General features: G+C 41.9%; 2 protein-coding genes and 1 long non-coding RNA gene across 4 annotated transcripts in view; 1 reads left to right on the forward strand and 2 right to left on the reverse strand.

Annotated features, from left to right (window-relative positions):
• LOC137496070 (basement membrane-specific heparan sulfate proteoglycan core protein-like) overlaps positions 1–4,093 on the reverse strand; it is a 70,337-nt gene extending 66,244 nt beyond the window's left edge. Inside the window, exon 1 of the mRNA XM_087260109.1 lies at positions 4,063–4,093. Within this exon, the coding sequence (XP_087116235.1) occupies positions 4,063–4,093 (31 nt within the window). The remainder of the gene's footprint in view (positions 1–4,062) is intronic.
• Positions 4,094–8,725: 4,632 nt separating this feature from the next.
• LOC141375270 (peroxidasin homolog) overlaps positions 8,726–21,860 on the reverse strand; it is a 31,458-nt gene continuing 18,323 nt past the window's right edge. The window contains exons 5-9 of one of the 2 annotated variants that reach the window (XR_015495185.1): positions 17,646–17,930; positions 12,050–12,340; positions 10,855–10,959; positions 10,367–10,711; positions 8,726–8,844 (exon numbers count right to left, since the gene is read on the reverse strand). Coding sequence is in view for 1 of the 2 variants with exons in the window: in XM_087260379.1 (XP_087116505.1) it covers positions 10,650–10,711; positions 10,855–10,959; positions 12,050–12,340; positions 17,646–17,930 (743 nt within the window). In the remaining variant the exon portion in view is untranslated. Of the gene's footprint in view, positions 10,712–10,854; positions 10,960–12,049; positions 12,341–17,645; positions 17,931–21,860 lie in introns of both variants that reach the window. The other variant, XM_087260379.1, reaches the window with a different exon arrangement.
• On the forward strand, positions 15,761–20,030 carry LOC147842984 (uncharacterized). Its single transcript, XR_015495375.1, has 2 exons — positions 15,761–17,199; positions 19,378–20,030. It is a non-coding gene; the product is annotated as an uncharacterized LOC147842984 (long non-coding RNA).

The following is a 21,860-nucleotide window of genomic DNA, read 5'->3' on the forward strand; positions in this document are numbered from 1 at the left end:
AGCAGTAGTGTGTATTATTCTCTGACAGCATATCTGTATATATCAACCCAGGCTCATTCCAAAAACGTAGCCCCCCGGGCATTTCTGTAGACCGCGAAAAACGTCACGGGAGGTACGTATTTGTGCAGTAATTGTATTCGCGAGAAGCCACTGTACAGGCTTTTTGTTGCGTTTCGAATGCCTCTCGTGAGTGCCCGCCATTCGCGCCCACGCGCCGGAGGCCACTGTCGAGCGACCGTCTGTCAGAGTGACTGACTGAATGATTTAATGATTAACTTGGCGGCCCCAGACTCAAACCCGGTCATCGCTGTCATCGTCGCAGTCGGCTCCCCTCCAGCTCTCCGCTCTGCCGACCTACACCACAAGCCAACCGGACAAACTGGTTGAGGCGGGAATGCCCTCCACATGGAGGTGAGCCATCAGCTGGCAAGCGTGAAGTGGAGCGGCGTCACACCGCCCCGTAGCGTTCGCTTGAAAAAATGAAATGCGGCCATACATACCTCCGGCCAAGTAAATCGCGGTCTCCAGAAACATCCGCGGGGCTACATTTCCAGAATGAACCTGGGTTGGTATATATACTGGCACTAATAAGCAAAGCAGCAGCAGTGTAGCAGATCTGTGCTGCTAAGACCAAACACAACAACACTGACATATTCATTACCATTCTAATTCTGATAGAGAGTTATTTTGACAGGTCAAAGTCTAAATACAAGCTTTTGCATTTAAACTTCATAATTTTTTCTTCTGGGCTCGCTACCACCTTATGGGGTGCAATGCGTGGTCACAGTTCTGGAGTCGGACATGATGGCTGCGCTTTCCCAGGCGGCTTCGGCAGTGAGGCTGGAGATGGCTTGTCCCCCAGTCCCACTGCTGGACCGACTAGAGGGGTGCGATTGTGCAAGCTGATATAAGAGTAATCTTCCAAGCCTGTGTCCCCTTCTTCCCAGGAGCACACATTGAGCACACACAGGCATAGAGGGCGTTTTTCTCCGTCCGGTCCTCATGTGATTCCACACTCACCTCCCTTGATGCGGAGTGGCCAGCAGGTATGAAGTTATTCCTCATCTGGAGGGGAAGCTGAAGACCCCCGTCCAAGGTGGGTGGGTTATCGGTCTCTCTCACAGCCAGAGCCCACACAGCTGCAAGCCATGCCCCCTCTGCCCTGCACCACGGTACCACCGCAAGTGCTGGCCGTGCTGCACAAGGGCGGTTCTTCCCCAGACTTATGCATAAGCTCTGCACGATGTCCGACTATGCTCAGGTGACCTTCAAGTCAGGCACCCGTGACCTGGGGAGGACGATGACCACACATTGTTCTGGAAACGTCACTCTTGGCTTACCCTGGTAAATGTGTGCCACACTGACAAAGCTTGCTTTCTTAGCATGGCCATATCCCAGGCAGGTGACAGTGTCGGGGACTTTATCCAGGAGTCCTCGGTGGTGAGATCATCTGTGCGCAATGGGGCAGGTCACTTCTTGGTGGGCTCGGAAGACTGCTCCCCTAACGGGCCCATCTGCGCCAGCTGTTCCTCATCGAGAGCATTATTCCCACAGCTCCAAGATCGCTCTACCATCACAGCTAATTCCACTGGCTAGTGATCGTGTCGAGCCCTAACAGGAAGTTAATGCTCCCATTCCCAGGACTGTTCTTTCTCCGGTGCAGGACCGGAGATTCCCCCTGCAGATTAATGCAAGGTGCCGCACATGGCAGGTGGTATCCAAAAAAGAGCTTGTTCTTCCTCTGGATGTAAAAGCCCAAACACTAGCATGGGACGTGCTGCCTTCCAGCTCGCAGCTTCTGTGCACTTTGGCACAGGCTTTCTCTCGCATGTCTGGCCTCTTCGCGGGATCCTGGGAGGAAGGTAAGAGCTAATCTCTGTTTTTAAGCTAGTGCCACTTTCCGAGGTGAGCACTCCCCATCCCAAAGCTGCCCTACAGCAAACAGATTGCTGTCCTCCTAGTAAAGGAAGCAATTGAGCTGGTCTCTCCGGCCAAGATAGAGAGCATGTTAACTGCCCGTACCTCATCGTACTCAAGGAGCAGTGTGTTATTACAAGTCCTAATCCTTTTGATCAGTTATCGTCACAGGTTGCTGATCAAGATGCTTATGCAGAAACACATTCCTCAGTGTGTCCGTCCATGGGATTGGTTCTCAGCTATAGACTTGAAGGACGCTCACTTCCATGTCTCGCTTTCCCCCTCGCCATACTCTTTTTTTTTTTTTTTTTTCCAGTGTGCGCTCAGGGACTGATCATGGCAGTACAGAGTCCTCACCTTTGGGCTCTTCCTGATTCTGTGCTTGGAGGATACCCTGGCTTGTGGGCATCTGCACTTTTGGCTCTTCATTGATTGGCTTATTTTGCAATCTTTGGATCAGTCAGTCATGCACAGAGACCGGGTGCTTCAGCACCTTCGACCTTTCGGTCAACTGGGAAAGAGCAAGCTCTTCCTCGGGCAGAGTTTCTCGTATCTCGGGAGGGAGCTGGACTCGGTCTCCATTACCGTGCGCCCTACCAAAAGTGCACCAGACTAGTGCTGCCCTGTCTGATACAATTCTGGAGTTCAGGTCTAATGTTGGAACAAAGAAAAAAAACACTTGAAAAAGTGTGTTTTATTATGATGAATTTGGTTGAAATTTTAAATACGTCGATTTCTCGCTAACATTTGAGCGGTGTTGAGCACTTTCTTTAACAGCGCTGATTTGCCATTGTGTTTAGGTGCTCAACAGACAGTTCACTGACTCTGAATGACCTCAATGTGGACGTGATCAAACAAAAAGGGACCTAATATGGTGTTGTCTCTGTACAGTATGCGTGGGTATGTATGTGTGTGAGAGTGTGTTTGTGTGTCTTATATTCATCACACTGTAAATGTATTCATCATGTAGCATTCATGTAGCAAAGTATAACAATAACAGTAAATTTTGACCTTATCGAAATGTCTTTTTTATCGTTCCCATGAAATAAACTGCTCATAAATAGCACTTTGTGTGTGTGTGTGTGTGCACTGTGATAAAAGGAAGTCTGAGATCATCTTTGTTGACGTACTTGTCATCTGCAGTGCTGAAATAAACTAGGTGTGAAGATACATATACTGCAAACCAACACTTAATTTAGAAATGTATTCATATTTCTTCAATTTATCGAACCAATTTAGGAAAATTACAGTGCAAGCAGTTTTAGACCAAAATGTTTCACTAAAAAGAGAGACAGCGAAAATTAACATGTACAAAGTCAAATCTATTGACATACATGTATATCTCCATATGTTATTGTGATGAGCCACAACTGTGGGGTTCCCCAACTGTGAGCCCCAACTTTTTTTTCTAAGAACATGAAAATAACTTTATTCATATGAATGCATAAAAAAACGATGAGAGCAACTAATTATAAACAGCAAAAAAGTATCAGAGAAAGAAGTCAGTTCTGAGAAACGCCTGAACATCTTTTATTGACTGATGCAGCTTTAATCTAAACATGCGGCTTTACTCAAACCAAAATACATGCAAAATGTAGACTAATCCAATCACTGGCTTAAACAAACAAACAACAAACAAAAAAAAGTTTGGTTTTATGAAAGTGTCGTTTCATGTGTCGGACCAAATACTTTTCAAGCCACTTTGGATGATTTGTTTTCACTTAAATACATTAAACGGGAAGAAAGACCTAAGTGCTGGGTTGTTGTAAACCAACGCTGAATTAAATATGGACAAGCCCAACATTGGGTTACTTCAAAAAAATAAGTTTAAATGAGACTTTTTAACCCAATGATTGTGTTTGTCCATGTTTGACCCAGCGTTGGATAACAACCCAGCATGTTTTGTATATAATGTATAAAACAAAAGCCATCAGATGTTGACATCCAGCGGCCTCTATTCTACACTCACATCACAGATAAATGGCTGATCTCTGAAGCGCTGTATCTGTTTAACACTTCACACATCAGCAGTGAATCTGACTAATAAACACAAGAACATACAGCACAATCATTCTCTCATCTTCAGCTGAAGGATTAAAACAGTATTAAAGAGCAGAAGAGTGGAGAATCTGATCAAATACTCACAGAGAAGGAGAGGCAGTGCACTGGAGCCCATCCTGACACACTAATGGACTGTTCTAGCAGAGCGCTGGCTGCTCAATCACACACTTCCTGGGTTTAAACCAAAAGGTGAGGAGGAGGAAAATAAATGTAGACCAAATGTAAGCCTATCAGTTCTGCTTTTTGAAGGATTCTTTAGTTTTGTACTCTGTTGCAGGGTTCAGTGTCTGGTAATTAATCTGGTGGGTCATGTTGGCTTTTGCATGGATTGTTGGTCACTTTCAGGTGTCTAAAGTGCTCCATTTTATATTTTAATGCATTCTTTGTTTTGAGGTTTGTGAAAGTAAAGACGCAGAGTATAGACATCTTCCTCACTGTGGTAAAACACAGCAGAGAAGTCAAACCACAACTATGAGCTCAACTCTTTATTTTAGGCCTCTTAAACACCTCTGTCATGTTTTCCTACTGCAAACTGTGTGTTTCATCTCCTTGCTGCCTTCTGTTTGATATGGATTTATTAATATTTTTTAACTTTTCAATGAACGCGAAATGCCAGACGCAACCCCCCCACTGCAGGACAGCTAATGCATTCAGCAAACCTCCTGATACCTGTAGCATAAGGACTTTATTATAATTCATGAGCATCAAAAGTTGTGGATCTGTTCAGCAAAATATTTGACTGTGTGTCACTGCATCCCAAACCTCTTAAAATAATACGTAACATTATAACTAAAGCAATTTCTATTGTACAGAACAGAACATTCGCATCATCGATGATGTAAGCGTGCTCGGGTTTGTAAAGTGAAAATACAGTGTGAGTACAGGCCAAGGGGATAGAAGGGAACGGGAGGACAAGCACATCTGGACACAGGGCCGGCGCGTCCATAGAGGCGACCTAGGCAGCCCCGACACCATCCTCACCACCCACGTCCTCAGATATATTTGCGCATAGACGACAGAATAGAGAGGGCGGCGTCAGCGACACCTCCATCAGCACCCGCGTGTCCTCAGTTATATCTGCGCATAGGGCGGCAGAATTGAGGTCTGCGACACCCGCGCGTCCTCAGTTATATCCGCGCATAGGGCGGCAGAATAAAGAGCGCAGTGTCCGCAACACCTCCCTCCCTCCTCCCTCAGCACCCGCGCATCCTCAGTTATATCCGCGCATAGTGTACCGGAAAAGAGGTCCGTGACACCTCACTTCATTTTCATACCGGTCACTTTCGTTTTTCACATTGGGGTTGAGGGCGGCGTGATCGTCCTCTGCCTAGAGCGGCAGTTCAGCTTGCTCTGGCCCTGCCTGGACACAACTGTGCCTAGTGTGAGTACACCCTAAATCTATGTTAGTGAGCACTTCTTCTTCGCTGAGATAATCTTTCCACCTCACAGGTGTGGCCTATCAAGATGCTGATTATACTGGATGATTATTGCACAGGTGTGGTTTAGGCTGGCCACAAAGAAAGGCCACTCTAAAATGTGCAGTTTTATCCAACCCAGGCTCATTCTAAAAATGCAGTCCCGTGGATGTTTCTGGAGACCACGAAATACGTCCCTGGAGGTACGTTTGGCTGCATTTAATTTTTTTAAGCAAACACTACGGGGGGTATGATGCTGTTGCCTTTTGCGCTTACTGGCTGACCGCTTACCTCCATGTGGACGGCTTTTCCGCCGCAACCAGTTTGTCCATTCAGCTCATCGTGTACGCTGGCAGACTTCAGATGCAGAGAGGAGTTGACCACAGCGACCGGGTTTGAATCCGGGAAAAAGCGGTTCCAGAAATCAGGTAAAACAAAAACAGAATCTAAAAAATAAAGTGAACGAGTTCAAAACAGGGTGAGAATGTGGTAAAATCAGAAAACTAAAAATCAGACGAGGGCTTTTCTGTTTCTGGACGGCTTTTGTAAATTGTTGGTTGGGTTTAGGGAAGTGAGTGGGTGGGTGGGTCAATCGGTAAAATTGGTTGGGTTTAGGGAAGGAGGAGGGTGGGTCAGCTGATTAGCCAGTTGCACAGTCAATCATTTAGTCAGTCAGGCAGCGTCCTCTGCTGGGTTTAGGCGAAAACAGCGCAGGTGCGAACAGCACTCGCGAGAGAAATTTGAGATACGGAAAAGCACAAACAGCGGCCTCTTGTGGATTCGCAAAAACAAAAACTGCAAAAATACCTACCTCCCGGGATGTATTTCGCGGTCTCCAGAAACGTCCACGGGACTACGTTTTCAGAATGAGCCTGGGTTGGTTTTATCACACAGCACAATGCCATGGATGTTGCAGGTTTTGAGGGAGCTACCAATTGGCATACTGACTGCAGGAATGTCCACCAGAGCTGTTGCCTGTGAATTGAATGTTCATTTCTCTACCATAAGCCGTCCCCAAAGGAGCTTTGGATGATTTTGCAGTACATCCAATTGGCCTCACAACCGCAGACCATGTGTAACCACACCAGCCCAGGACCTCCACATTCAGCATCTTTACCTGCAATAATTGGTTTGCATAAACAAAGAATTTCTGCACAAACTGCCAAAAACCATCTCTGGAAAGCTCATTGCATGCTGGTTGTCATTATTGTGGTCTCGATCTGACTCTAGTTTGTCATCATAATGAAAGGCACGTTGGCTCTTTTTTTGTCTGACACTTTGTAGAGGTATTCTATTCATGGATGAATCCTGGTTTTCCTGTGCAGGGCAGACAGCATGTATGGTATTGAGTGGAAGAACGGTTTGGTGATGTCAGGGTTTTGAATGGAGTGGCCCATGGTGGTGGTGGGGTTATGGTATGGGCAGGCGTATGTTCAGGTCAATGAACACATCTGCATGTTATGGAAACCCATTGTTACCCATTGACCCATTGTAGTAATTAATCCGCCTCATGTTGCAGCATGATAATGCACGGCTTCATGTTGTAAGAATTTGTACGTAATTTCTGGAAGCTGAAAACATCCCAGTTCTTTAGTGGCCAGTGTATTCACTGGATGTCAGCCATTGAGCATGTTTGGGATGCTCTGGATCAGTGTGTACAACAGCGTGTTTCAGTTATTGTCAATATCCTGCAAATTCACACAGCCATTGAAGAGGAGTGGATCAACATTTTGCAATCAACAACCTGATCAACTCGATGTGAAGGAGATGTGCTGCACTGCATGAGGCAAATGGTGCTTACACCAGATGCTGACTGTTATTCTGATGTAAAGGTGTCTAATTATTATTAATACACAAAAGCTCCGACACAGTCAATGCGGTCTTATATGAGGAAAACAGCTGTCTAGTTTTGTAATGACATTAACACATCTAAAATTAGTACAAAAAACAAATCTGCAATCAGGTCTGTTTACGAGCAAACAAGGTGAGCTGTAATTTGGATGAGCAACATTATGATTGAGCATAAATAACCCTACATTGCATGTTGCTTTTTCCCAGAGATGGGTTGCGGCTGGAAGGGCATCCGCTGCATAAAAAACTTGCTTGATAAGTTGGCGGTTCATTCCGCTGTGGCGACCCCGGATTAATAAAGGGACTAAGCTGACAAGAAAATGAATGAATGAATGCATGTTGTTTATAGGCAATAAAACACTTACATCTATATCATGTTCTATTAGTGAAGTATAAGAAGGAACATGCGAAAACAGATGAACAGCAGTGACATCCATCATATCAGAGCGTTCCGTAACAGTCAAATGGAGAAGAATCACATGAAGATCTTGAATTAGCTCCGAATTTTTCAGTCTTCCTGGCGTCAACTCTGCAAATCTGAAAAAAATCAGCATCGTCCTCAAGGGTGGTCTAAGCTACTGCGCTATCAGAAGTAACAGAGGGCAAAGAGCACATCAAGAGTTCAGCACTGGACAGCGCCTGATCAGAAGATAAATCAGCACTGGACAGCACCCAATCAGCAGATGGGTGAGCACTGGACAGCATCTGCTATTTGATCACTGGAGAATCTCTGGTTGTAACGTTTAGCACAGCCAATCTCTGTCTAAATTAGATTAAAAACTGTTCATGCCGCATGTTTGTTGTGTTTTTGTTTGAATTATGTTTGAAGGTTGTGGTGTGAACAAGAAAGGGTCTGAGATCCCTTCATTGCTGAAAAGAATAACTCGTTTTTTTTTTTGAGTCCATTAAATTGTGAACACCAAACATATCGAGGTCACTTTGGGCAGATTTCATTTCTGGTTTACTTTTAGGTCAGTTTGGTTCTTTTAAAATGAACTGTATGTGAAAACACTCATAACAGCTTTAAAACTTTGTGTTATTATTATTTATCATGCATTATATATTTATATTATTTATTGTTTAGTATGTATATTAGACACACTTAGAAGTAGTTTTTAGATTAAAGATAATACTTTAAATATAAGAGATACAATTTATATTGTATATAATATTGTAATAATTGTATTATAATATTGCATATATATATATATATATATATATATATATATATATATATATATATTATACAATATATATTGTATATTTATGTACACTTATTACAGTGCTACAATTATTGACAAATGTAAAATACATTGCTATTTGGTGAACATAATCGTAAATAAACCGCTTTTTAGGATTAAAATATCACAAATATAAAGTCTTCGCAAGCAGAACTAATATTTTTAAACCATGTTCAATTGCTAGCACAAAAAAGCATCAAATATTTGTTACGTTTTAAAGAAAGTCAGAGAGGATCCAAATGCAAGTGAACAAAGTTTATTGTATTTGACAATAAAACAAATAGTGCCAGGCTAGAAGGACGCAGAACACAGGGCAGGAACAGAACGGGGAAACCAGATCCAGATAAACTCCTCAGGGCCTGAGCACAGACACACACACACACACAAACATGAGTGATAGTAACGAACTGACACAGACACACAAAAGCGTCGCCCAGATATAGGCACCATGATGAGCCTCAGCTGGCGAACTAATCAGACCAACTGAGTGTCGTCATAACACGTGAGCCTAACAAATCCACATGGACAACCAAAACAAAACAAACCCACGTGATCAAACATACACTCCGGAGAACCGCACAAACCTGCAACCGTGACAATATTACGACTTATTAACAACAACAACATAATAATAATAATGATAAAAGTTTATTTTACAAATACCCTTCTACAGACTCAAGGTTGCTTTACCAAAAATAAAAGTGAAAGCAGACAGTAAAAAAAAAAAAAAAAAAACTGTCTTCAGGTAAACATAAAAACAAACATAGTCAAACAGTCATAACCATATCATATACCAATCAACCAGAAAAACAAGATTCACAGGACGATCCCAAAGGTGTTCAAGAATAGATTTCATAATGACATTCAGTGTAAGTGATGGAGTATCTTGGATTGAAGAAGAATGTGAGTAATGGAAATCAACTTCAGTAAGAAAGTGAGAGCCCTGGCTGCAGAGTTCTGGATATACTGGAGCTTATATACAGTGGTGTTTTGTAGATTGTAGAAACTACAGAGGATTGCAGTGGTTTAGTCCAGATCAAGGCTTGAACCAAAGTCTCAGTATCTTTTATGTTCAAGAAGAAATGTATGTTACAGATTTAAAGGTTACAGAGGTGGAAGAAGACGGATTTAGTAAGGGATGAAATGTGACGAAGAAATGAACTAGAGGAGTCATAGATCATACCCAGATTTGTAATGTTGGTGGAAGGCTGAACCAAATAACCAGCAATATTAACACTGTCAGCACAGAATTGAGCAATACTGGTTTGATACGATGACAAAAAGATCTGTTTTGTCATGATTATGTTTGAGAGAGTTATTGTCATCTAAGCATTTATATCATTAACACATGCTGAAATCGTGTTTGTGGGCAGTGTAGAGTTGTGTTTAGAACTGAAATAAAGCTGGGTGTCGTCTGCATAACAGTGCAAGTTGAGGTAATGATGGCAGATGATGTTTCCTAAATTAAGCATGTAGATGATTAAAAGTAAATTTCCAACAACAAAACCCTGAGGAACACCATGAGAAACCAAAGCAGAAGACTGTGTGTAGCAGATGGGGATATAATGTTGATAGTCAAACAGGTTTAAATAAACCAAGATAGAGCAGTGCCAGAAACACCAAGACCTAAAAAAGAGAGATAAGAATGCTGTCAGAAACTGTCTAAAGCAGAGGAAACATCTAACAGAATCAACAAGCTGACAGAGACAGAAGTCATGAGGAGGTTATTGATAACCTTAAGAAGAGCTGTCTCAGTGCTGAGGAGTGTGAAAACCAGACTGTAAACTCATTTTAGTTATGAGATTAATATCAGATTGACATCTCTTTCTCTTTTAATATTGGCTTTACTCTTCAACAGATGGAGCTGAGAAATACACTCACACATTTATATTCATCATGTAAGGCACATGTTGGCTCAGTGAAGAGTGAGAAGGTCCCTGGTTTGAGTCCTGTTTGAGTCAGAAGGTGTTTCTGTGTGTTGTTTTCATGTTCTCCATGTGTTGATGTGGGTTTCTCAATCTAAACACACAGTGTAGATGAGCTGGAGAAACTGAGCTGTGTGTATGAGTGAGAGTGCGAATGTGTGTCTGAAGTCTTGTGATGATCTGATCTTGTCCAGAGTGTTTTTCTGACTCCACGTGCCGTTTGGAGAATGCAGGAATTATCAGATTGAAGTTTCTTCCTCTGTTACGGCAAACTGACTTTTTTCTTCAGTAGATGATGGAACTGTAAAATACACACACATGCGCGCACACACACAATTTTATTTTCAAGTACTGTTTACAGTTTTGAAAATGCCATTATTATTATTGTAATGATGTCGTGAATATTGATCTGTGTAACATATAAAGAGCAGACAGTATCTGTACCTCTCGCTCTGATGTATTTGTAGATCAGTACAGCTGTCGCGAGCAGATACACACTAACTGCCAGAAGAAAACTGACAATCTTGTAGACGGAAATCTGATCTGAACCTGACCATGAAAATGAGAAAGAAGAAATTTATTGGAGCAACATTACAAAGGGCTTGTGAAAAAGCTCTTAGGGAAACCCTAATGTTTTGAGAGCACCTGAAATTGCACTGAAGAACAGAAGACAACACTTAGACTTAGAAGACTTAGAGGGTCTGGCCCTTTTAGTATCCTCCATGTAACACCCATCTAGTCGGTCCGGCTGGGAGATTAACTTCTGACCCACGGCCGAAGCAGCCCGAGAAAGCACAGCCAGCATGTCCGCTTCTAGATTCGGCGCCACACTCACCACCCCGGAGGGAGGGAGTGGGTTCAGATCCTCATTAGACAATGATAGCCGACCCTCAGCTCCGCACACAGCACTATAAAGTGCTATACGTATCAAACTCCTGGGCTGCACTGACATTAAACTTTCAAATTAAGGCGGGAATCACAAACTATCGTCCTGTGGGCTGTGAGTTTCAGACCCCTGCTCTAGATAAACTAAGAATGCATGAACCGTGTTTTAGGTACCTTTCAAGAGTTCACACTTAGATACTGTTTGACAACTTGTTAGCAAGTTAGCAGGTTTGGCATGCTGTCCCGGGAGAGAACCCTGAGCTCGGAGATAGTTGAGCCCAGGGCTCCCGCCAGGTCCATAAAGCATGTGAGGGGAGTACGAGGTCAGGTGTTCTCGAGAGCTCCCCTCGGCAAAAGAGGAAAGGAAGAGAAGGGGTGGATGGGGGGTTTCTTCGGGAAACGAAGATAAGGGAGTAGATCTTAGCTAGGTTATTTATAGTGAGTTTGGATCAATCAGATTGTCTAGCCAATGAGTGTAGATGAGTGGCCAGCTGCAGTCAATCATATCACGTGCTCCTCTCGAAATTAGTTTGTGAAACTTCATTTAACATATCAGTATCGTTTAGTATCGCTGTGCAGTTCCTGAGATAATTCCAGTACTGGTTTGTCACTGATATAAAAAACAAATTATTAGGAGGACAATGTGTTTACCATATTAATTGTGGTGTTGTTTTGTAAGAGGGTATTTAATGCTGAACAAAATTTGTTTTTTGATCATAGAGAGAGTTTGTGAGAACAATAATATTCAGCTCACCCTTCACTGAGAGAGAAACAGCAGAGCTTGATTGTGATGAGTTTGGTCTTCCAGATCTCTGTCCTTTACACCAGTACCGACCCTGATCAGACTCAGCAGCTCCTCTGATAGTGAGAGTGTCTCTGTTTACAGTGTAATGACCATCAGACTGTAACTTTACACTGTTTCTGTCTTTATACCACTCATATGTCCAGTCACTGTGATCAGACTTAATCACACACGTCAGATTGACTGTCTCTCCAGTGAATACAGCACTGTCTGGTGTCACAGTCACTGTAGATCTGGGTGAAGCTGAGGAGAAAGACAAAAACATAAAGTGACTCAAACAACTCCATGAAAGAAGCTATTTTGCATATATTATTTTGTATATATCTTCACAATTATGTAGAAGGAGAGCTGAAGACCTCCAACTACAAGCTGATAGGAGGAGCAGCTGAATCTGAATCTGCAACTCATGCAACAGCAGCATCTGTAATGCCTAGTTCAGACTGCGTGATTTTAGCCCTGATTTTGGCTCGCCGACAGGTTTTGAGAAATTGTAGACAAATGCCTGAAATCACAGGCAAATCGCTGCTCATGCACGTGAGTGACAATCACACAGTATGAACGATCAAAGACGCGATCTGAGAGAATCGCCGATGAGTCGCCGATGCCTGCGAGATATTTGGTGTGCTGAATATCTGGAGCTGTCGGCGATTCAAATCATGCCGTGTGAATTGAGTTTTGACTAAAAATAACATCAGCGATCGCCTACAGCCAATGAGAGAGCAGGTTTCACTTGTGTGTGTGTGTGTGTGTGTGTGTGTGTACCTGCTGCAGGCCAGCAGGAGGCTGGGGGAGAAGTTAAAAGCGCTCTTTTTTGGTTTATTTGGACCCACGAAATGGAGGAAAAACTAGTGGAGGTTTGACAGGACTCAGGAGCAACCGTGTCTGTTTGACATTTCATACAGAAAGAAATTAGTTTATTATCAACGTTGAGGAGAAATGGCTAATTTCCTTTAAACCCAGGTGAGCAAACATGGACATGTTCTACCCCATTAAAGGCTTCTTTCTCATTATGTAGTTAATAACAAAAGATATACTACATGTTTTTGGCTGTGAGACGTAGTTTGGACGAAGTTGTCGGCGATTCTCCCTATAGTAAAGTCATGCAATGTGAAAGTCCATGTCGCCGAACCATCTTGCAGTGTAAACAAAGCAGCGACGAAATGCTAGCCCAGATAGTCATGCAGTGTGAAAACATCTGTGACACGACTACTTTGAAATTCATGCAGTCTGAACTCGGCATGTCACGCCATTCTCTTCATTATCAAAGCTCGTCTCTGTAATTAACTCTCACTCAAGTCTATTTTATGATGTTTTTGCTTAAGTTGTTGCTTTTATGGCATAAAATAAACAATAACATTTTACTATATGGCAGAGGTTCTCAAATGTTTTACACCAAGTACCACCTCAGAACATATTTGTTCAGGCCCGGATTGGCTAATCGGGAGAACCAGGAGAATTCCTGGTGGGCCGGTCCGTTTTTTTGGCCGTGAGGGCCGGTGTCCCTAGCTCAAGAATCTGTTGCTCTCAGCAGTCACACTTTTTAAATTAATTTATTTATTTACTTGACCACAGTCTTCTTATTCATTATTTTACTGCAGCTCTGCTCTTTTTATCTATTTTCTCGCAGCTTGTGAGCAAGATGCAGCCTGCAGATTAATGATGATATAACTCAGATGAGTTACCTTTCAATGTACAGCTGTTGTGGACTAGTGGTTAGCACGTTAGGTTACGACACCACTGACTTGGGTTTGATCCTCATTTGAGTAATTTATTTTTTTCATATTTATTGTTAAAGAGCCCATATTATACATGAAATAGGGTCATATCTTGGTTGTAAGGGTCTCCAACAACAGTCTAATATGCATGCAAGGTCAAAAAACACTTTCGTGGTCTTATAATCTGCATTTATGTTTACCTAATTATCCCAGCGACTCCCGTATAAATCGTCCAGTGATTCATTTGTTCCCAAACCCCTCCTTAGCGCGAAGCTAATCTGCGCTGATTGGACCGATGACAGTCTGACGCGATTGGTCGACTGCCTTCAGTCAGAGAGTGAAATGGCCAATAGCTAATCAGCAATATAAAAGTAATCACAGTTCATACACGCTCGATAGTGTAGGCGTGGATTTTAGCTGCCACACTATGGCGAGTGGATAGTGCCACGGATAACTGAACGAAGGAGACAGTCGTGTACTCGCCATACCACACACACACAAAAACACACACACACCTCCGGACGACAACGCTCCCGCCCGCACCCGCCAGGTTTTAGCCTGAGAACCCGCTCCGTTTTCTGCCCGCCGCGCCCGATCCCGCTAGAGTGGAGAACACAACCAAAATCACCCAGTATACAGTCCAGACAGCCAAGCTGTCTGTATAAACACACACGCACAGCACCAAACACACAACGCTCGTTCGCTCTCTCTCTCTCTCTCTCTCTATCTCTATCTCTCTCGCTCTCTCTCATACGTGCGCGTGCGCACTAACACACACACACACAAGCACCAAGCACTCTCTCTTTCTAATTCGCATAGCAATATCCGTGATATTGCTAGACAGCCCGCTCCCTTCCCAAATTAAACCCGTTACCGACCGCTCCCGCGATTTATTCGGAATGTACAAGGAATAAATTTCCGAATAAATCGCGGGAGCGGAACTCTAGCACGGAGCTCCGTCAACAAAGCAGCACGCGTCGCGTTTTTAACGTGACTTTGCACGCGATAAGAGAATATATCCAGTTAACCTGATACAGTACACTCGGTTACAAGTAACACACACACACAAGCACCAAGCACTCTCTCTTTCTAATTCGCATAGCAATATCCGTGATATTGCTAGACAGCCCGCTCCCTTCCCAAATTAAACCCGTTACCGACCGCTCCCGCGATTTATTCGGAATATACAAGGAATAAATTTCCGAATAAATCGCGGGAGCGGAACTCTAGCACGGAGCTCTGTCAACAAAGCAGCACGCGTCGCGTTTTTAACGTGACTTTGCACGCGATAAGAGAATATATCCAGTTAACCTGATACAGTACACTCGGTTACAAGTAACAAATCACAACTAAATACATTTGCAAGCTAGAGTCAACGAGGCAACAACTTTAACCGCACGTACTTACACTTGAGAAATGGAAGAAACCCATCCTGACGTCCATCAGTTACTCTTTACTGATCCTTCCTTTAACAAACTCAGATGAAGTATTCTTTGTAGCATGTAGCTTCCAGAAGTTTCCAACTGCTTGGTTATAATGCTGATGTTTCATCTTTGGGTAGAGACTCAATATAATATCCATCTGGAGTGTGACTTTAATCGACCGGCATGTGTGTGTGTGTGTGTTTGTGGGTGTGCGTGTGTTTGTGGGTGTGTGTCTGGGTTTCTGCGTCAGAGGGCGGGGCCTCTGGTTTGAAATCTCCCGGGTTTGCGCGTGCACGTGAATAACTTGGTTTCGTTCGTACGTCATGGCGAAACACCTAATGAATCGGTATCAAGGCGACTCGTTTGAAGCACTAAGAGTCGACTCTTTTATAGATGAATCAACAGTTTTAAACACTGTATTCTTACAGATTTAAGCCTTAGCTGGATACTTCACTTCACTTAGAGCTGTGTTACACACTACATGGAGGGGAATTTTCAAAAACCCATAATATGGGCTCTTTAAGACATATAATACTGTGAGGGTTGTTGAACATTTGAAGTTCTAAAGCAGCTGTTTTCTCAAAAAAAGACGTGATAGTGTCATTAGAAACTTAATTTGTAAATGACCTTATTTTAATATAGTCAGTCGTGAACTGAGGTGGGCCGGTCTGAGGCTTGAAACTCCAGGGCTGAAAAGGAGTCCCACTCCAGCCCTGTATTTGTTTTTTGAAGTACCATAGAACCATTTAATTTTTTGGTGACATTACGAGTGTACTCTTGGCAGGTGTTTGATTTGGACCTTTCCAAAATCCCATTATTGTTTTCAATCTCAAATTAAATCTTCCCCCCAAAAAAACTTAAACACTTCATTAAAATCCGTATTACACAATAGATTGAAGTGCTGATATGCACTGAGGGGTTTAACTTGATTTTAAAAGAGAGAACACAAAATCATATGCTGATCAGAGAAACTGACTGGAGAAGGGATGCTGTAACAAAGGGGCTGACAAAGAGGGATCCATTTGCAGTAAATTTATTAAACGCAGTTTATTAAATACAAGCACACAGATGTAATGCGTGTGCGAACTCACATCAAACACAATAGTGTTACGTTGAAGGATCAACGGCAGGTAATCACAGTATGAATGTTCAGGCATGGGTCAGAGGCAGGCGGCGAATATCAGAGTCAGAGTCCAGGCTAGAGTACAAGGCAGGCGGCTAGAATCAGAGTCGGTAATCAGGCTGGAGTACAAGGCAGGCGACTGGCAAGACAAGGTCAGAGAACAAGGCAAGGCAAGGCTAGGCTAGGCTAGGCTAGGCTAGGCAAGGCAAGGCAAGGCAAGGTAAGGTAAGGTAAGCAACGGGAAAGCAGGCAAAGTAGAGAACCGCTCAGTAGTGTTAGCCGGGGCAGAACAAGATTTCGCAATGAGTGAGTGCGTGTGAGCTGCTTATAAGCGTGAGCGTGGGTGATTAACTGGATGCGCTTCAGGTGTGTGGGCTATCAGTGTAGATGGATGATGTAATGGTTAGAAGTCCTGGGATGGTGACCTCTGCTGGCCAGCGAGGGGAATGACTGGGACCGAGTCAATGACAGATGCGGCTTTTAAATGTACTCGAATGGTGTTTAAAAAACGTTCTGTCTCTGCCCTTCATGAAAATGCCTCCAAATATCACATAAATCATTTATATTAATAACTTAGAATTTATAATTATAATAACCACCTAGAAAAAGATATATCTTAGTATTGTAGTTTTGTAGAGTGTATTTTTCAAAGGTGGCTCTTGTTTTTAAAAGTCTTCCTTTCCCCTCATCAACTTGATACGAGACAGGGCAAAGATTTTTAGTACAGGGTGTCCGCAGGGTCTTAAAAACTATTAAAAGTTGATTAATCATTTATGAGAAAATTAAGGCCCTAAAAGATATTAAAAGTCTTAATTGTGTTTTTAAGAGGTCTTTCATTTTGTGACACACTCACCACCCCGGAGGGAGGGAGTGGGTTCAGATCCTCATCAGACAATGATAGCCCACCCTCAGCTCCGCACACAGCACTATAAAGTGCTATACGTATCAAACTCCTGGGCTGCACTGACATTAAACTTTCAAATTAAGGCGGGAATCACAAACTATCGTCCTGCGGGCTGCGAGTTTCAGACCCCTGCTCTAGATAAACTAAGAATGCATGAACCGTGTTTTAGGTACCTTTAACATATCATGTTAAGTATCGCTGTGCAGTTCCTGAGATAATTCCAGTACTGGTTTGTCACTGATATAAAAAACAAATTATTAGGAGGACAATGTGTTTACCATATTAATTGTGGTGTTGTTTTGTAAGAGGGTATTTAATGCTGAACAAAATTTGTGTTTTTGATCATAGAGAGAGTTTGTGAGAACAATGATATTCAACTCACCCTTCAATGAGAGAGAAACAGCAGAGCTTGATTGTGATGAGTTTGGTCTTCCAGATCTCTGTCCTTTACACCAGTACTGACCCTGATCAGACTCAGCAGCTCCTCTGATAGTGAGAGTGTTTCTGTTTACAGTGTAATGACCATCAGACTGTAACTTTACACTGTCTTTATACCACTCATATGTCCAGCCACTGTATTCAGACTTAATCACACACGTCAGCTTGACTGTCTCTCCAGTGAATACAGCACTGTCTGGTGTCACAGTCACTGTAGGTGTGGGTGAAGCTGAGGAGAAAGACAGAAACATAAAGTGACTCAAACAACTCCATGAAAGAAGCTATTTTGTATATATTATTTTGTATATATCTTCACAATTATGTAGAAGGAGAGCTGAGGACCTCCAACTACAAGCTGATAGGAGGAGCAGCTGAATCTGAATCTGCAACTCATTCAACAGCAGCATCTGTAAGTCACGCCATTCTCTTCATTATCAAAGCTCGTCTCTGTAATTAACTCTCACTCAAGTCTATTTTATGATGTTTTTGCTTGAGTTGTTGCTTTTATGGCATAAAATAAACAATAACATTTTACTATATGGCAGTGGTTCTCAAATGTTTTACACCAAGTACCACCTCAGAACATATTTGTTCAGGCCCGGATTGGCTAATCGGGAGAACCGGGAGAATTCCCGGTGGGCCGGTCCGTTTTTTTTGGCCGTGAGGGCCGATGTCCCTTGCTCAAGAATCTGTTGCTCTCAGCTTAAATTAATTAATTTATTTACTTGACCACAGTCTTCTTATTCATTATTTTACCGCAGCTCTGCTCTTTTATCTATTTTCTCGCAGCTTGTGAGCAAGATGCAGCCTGCAGATTAATGATGATATAACTCAGATGAGTTACCTTTTCAATGTACAGCTGTTGTGGCCTAGTGGTTAGCATGTTAGGTTATGACGCCACTGACTCGGGTTTGATCCTCATTTGAGTAACTTATTTTTTTCATATTTATTGTTAAGACATATAACACTGTTGAAGTTCTAAAGCAGCTGTTTTCTCAAAAAAAGACGTGATAGTGTCATTAGAAACTGAATTGGAAATTACCTTATTTTAATATAGTCAGTCGTGAACTGAGGTGGGCCGGTCTGAGGCTTGAAACTCCAGGGCTGAAAAGGAGCCCCATTCCGGCCCTGTATTTGTTTTTTGAAGTACCGGAGAACCATTTAATATTTTGGTGACATTATGAGTGTACTCTTGGCAGGTGTTTGATTTGGACCTTTCCAAAATCCCATTATTGTTTTCAATCTCGAATTAAATCTTCCCCCCAAAAAAACTTAAACACTTCATTAAAATCCGTATTACACAATAGATTGAAGTGCTGATATGCACTGAGGGGTTTAACTTGATTTTAAAAGAGAGAACACAAAATCATATGCTGATCAGAGAAACTGACTTGAGAAGGGATGCGGCTTTTAAATTTACTCGAATGGTGTTTAAAAAACCTTCTGTCTCTGTCCTTCATGAAAATGCCTCCAAATGCCTTGTAGTTTTGTAGAGTGTATTTTTCAAAGGTTGCTCTTGTTTTTAAAAGTCTTCCTTTCCCCTCATCAACTTGATACGAGACAGGGCAAAGATTTTTAGTACAGGGTGTCCGCAGGGTCTTAAAAACTATTAAAAGTTGATTAATCATTTCTAAGAAAATTAAGGCCTTAAAAAGTCTTAATTGTGTTTTTAAGAGGTCTTTCATTTTGTTGTCCAAAGTGTTTGACTCCAAAAAAGCATAAATATATTTATTTTCCTCCTAATATTAACAACGGCGTGCTCAATCCATGCAATTGGTTCGGGCCGGGGCACCAAACTCCTCCATCCAGGTGATGTCATGTAACTTGCGGGAAACTTAGGAAGGTGATGTGAGGCTCTCCACATGTAGTGAATTCATAGAGCGAAACAGGCGGCAAAATGGGGAAATGTAAGTTTGCGTACTTCTGGTTGAGGATAGACGAGTTTATGGTTGAAGCCTGTCGCTGAAAACAACCGCATAATAAATTCTTTTAAGCTTTGTTTCTTCTGAGCTTATTGGGGTTCTGTTACATGGTTATGCTCCATTGATTTAGTTAACTACAATAGTTTATAAACAACTGTTTATTAGCAATTGTGTATTAAGTTAAAGGTTTAATACTGATTAGAACTTGAAGTGGCGATGAGGTCTTAAAATATTCTGAGAAGGTCTTTAAAAAGTCTTAAAAAGGTATTGAAATTACCTTTAGGATTCCTGCATATACCCTGTAGTAAATAAAATGCCCACACCACCACTAAGTGTAGTGTTATACTATTGCATCGAATCAACTTATTTTTTTAACATCACTGTGCATTTCCTGACTAAAAATAAATCAATGTTTTTCTGTTTAATTAACTCAATAGTGCAATTTGGTGCACCATTCACATTTAACGAAACAATGCACACTTCAGCCAGAGTCAAGCATAAAAAAAAAAACTATTGTGATTCATCTCAAATTTATGCTTTTTTTTTAATGCTCTCACTCTGTAAAAGCCAATGTCTCTCTTTGCATTGAACTTTATGTGTCTTGCGTTCAGAGATGTTGTTTATTTCTACACATTACACATCAACTAAAGTTTCAAATATGATATCATAGTGGACCACCCCTTTAAATGTTATAAATGTGTATTTGCTGAATGCTTTTGGCAAACAAGAAAGTATTGTTTGCATTATTAGGCCTACTAAATAAACAACTGTTATACTTATTTTATACATTTTAAGAATTTTGAAGAGTTCACACTAAGCTTGTTTGGCATGCTGTCCTGGGAGAGAGCTCTGAGCTTATAAGATCCTTGAGACCTGGGCTCCCTCCCATTAGCAGGACAAGAGGGGAGTTTGAGCTCAGGTAGACCTCGATGAACTCCCCTGACTTGTTTCTGGCTAAAGACAGATATAGGCATGGCTAAAGAGAGATATTCGGCTTAGAACTTGACTATGATGCCGATTTGGTATGATCAGTTTACTTAGGTTGCGTGTTTTTGCACTGAGGGAGGAAACCGAGGGACCTGGGGGAAACCCATGCAAGCACGAGAAGAACAAGCAACCTCCACACAGAAACAACGACTGGTTCGGTAGGGACTTTAACCAGTGACATTCTTTCTGTGAGGTAACATTACTAATTACTGAGCCCCCGTGTCACTCAATCTAGAATGGAGGGGTGTTCTGCCCAGTGGGACTTGTTGTACTATTACGACCTCTAGTGGTCTACTTAGTATTGCAGTATGAACCAGGAAGTTTCTGAATATGTTGGAGCACACGGAGGAGATTGTTTTGCTGCAATAATCTTTGTTTTCTATACTCTCCATGGCAAGAACTGCTTGTAAGTCATTATATTTTCTATGTAAACATCTTAAAAGTGGGTTTGTGTTTAATTCATAATTGATTGTTGACTTAAACTCTCTATTTGATTGTAATTGTTATGTTAGCCATGTACAAGCTACAGTTTCACCTAAATGTATTTTTTTTTGTATCTATTTTCAGTTTCACTCCCTTGTTCATGACTACATTTGACAAGAGTCTCTATTAAACGGAGCTAGAAGGCTGTATCCTGACTCTCGTGTAATTTATGACAGGAGTTTGGCTGGCTGTCTAATTTGGGTTAAGAACACCAATTGGAGGACAGTACAAGGGGTGTAGGGGTAGCTAGGGGGATTCTTCAAGGTGAAGATAAGAAACGCTGGTTATTTATAGTGAGTTAGGATTCGTCTGATTGGTGAATCACGTGTCAACTAATGCGGGACCAGCTTTGAGCAATCATAAACACATGATCCTCTCGAAATTAGTTTATAAATAAACTTCACTTGTTTAAACAGTTCTATTTGACTATTAGATAGAATTCTATCATTATTAGACCAAACCAAATGACAACAGTGAGCAAAAGGGAGGAGAAAGATGCTGCTCTCGGCACCATCAAAATAAAAGTCCCCTTCAAAAATGGGAAATTGGCAAATTTAAAATTGTTTTGGCCGAAGTCGTTATTTAATAAAGCCTAGTCTGATAAATCTGTTGACCACTAATCTACAGTAAATAAACTGATTGCAAATAAAAACACTGTTTAAAAATATTACTTTATCTATTCTTATTTGTACAGTTGTATTACACATTATTCTTTTTATCTTGGTTACTGCTTTTTTCATAATCATTGCAGGCCAACATTGGAATCA

The sequence above is a fragment of the Danio rerio genome, chromosome 7 (assembly GCF_052040795.2).
Source record: "Danio rerio strain M-AB ecotype USA chromosome 7, GRCz13ab, whole genome shotgun sequence".
Taxonomy (NCBI): Eukaryota; Metazoa; Chordata; class Actinopteri; order Cypriniformes; family Danionidae; genus Danio; species Danio rerio.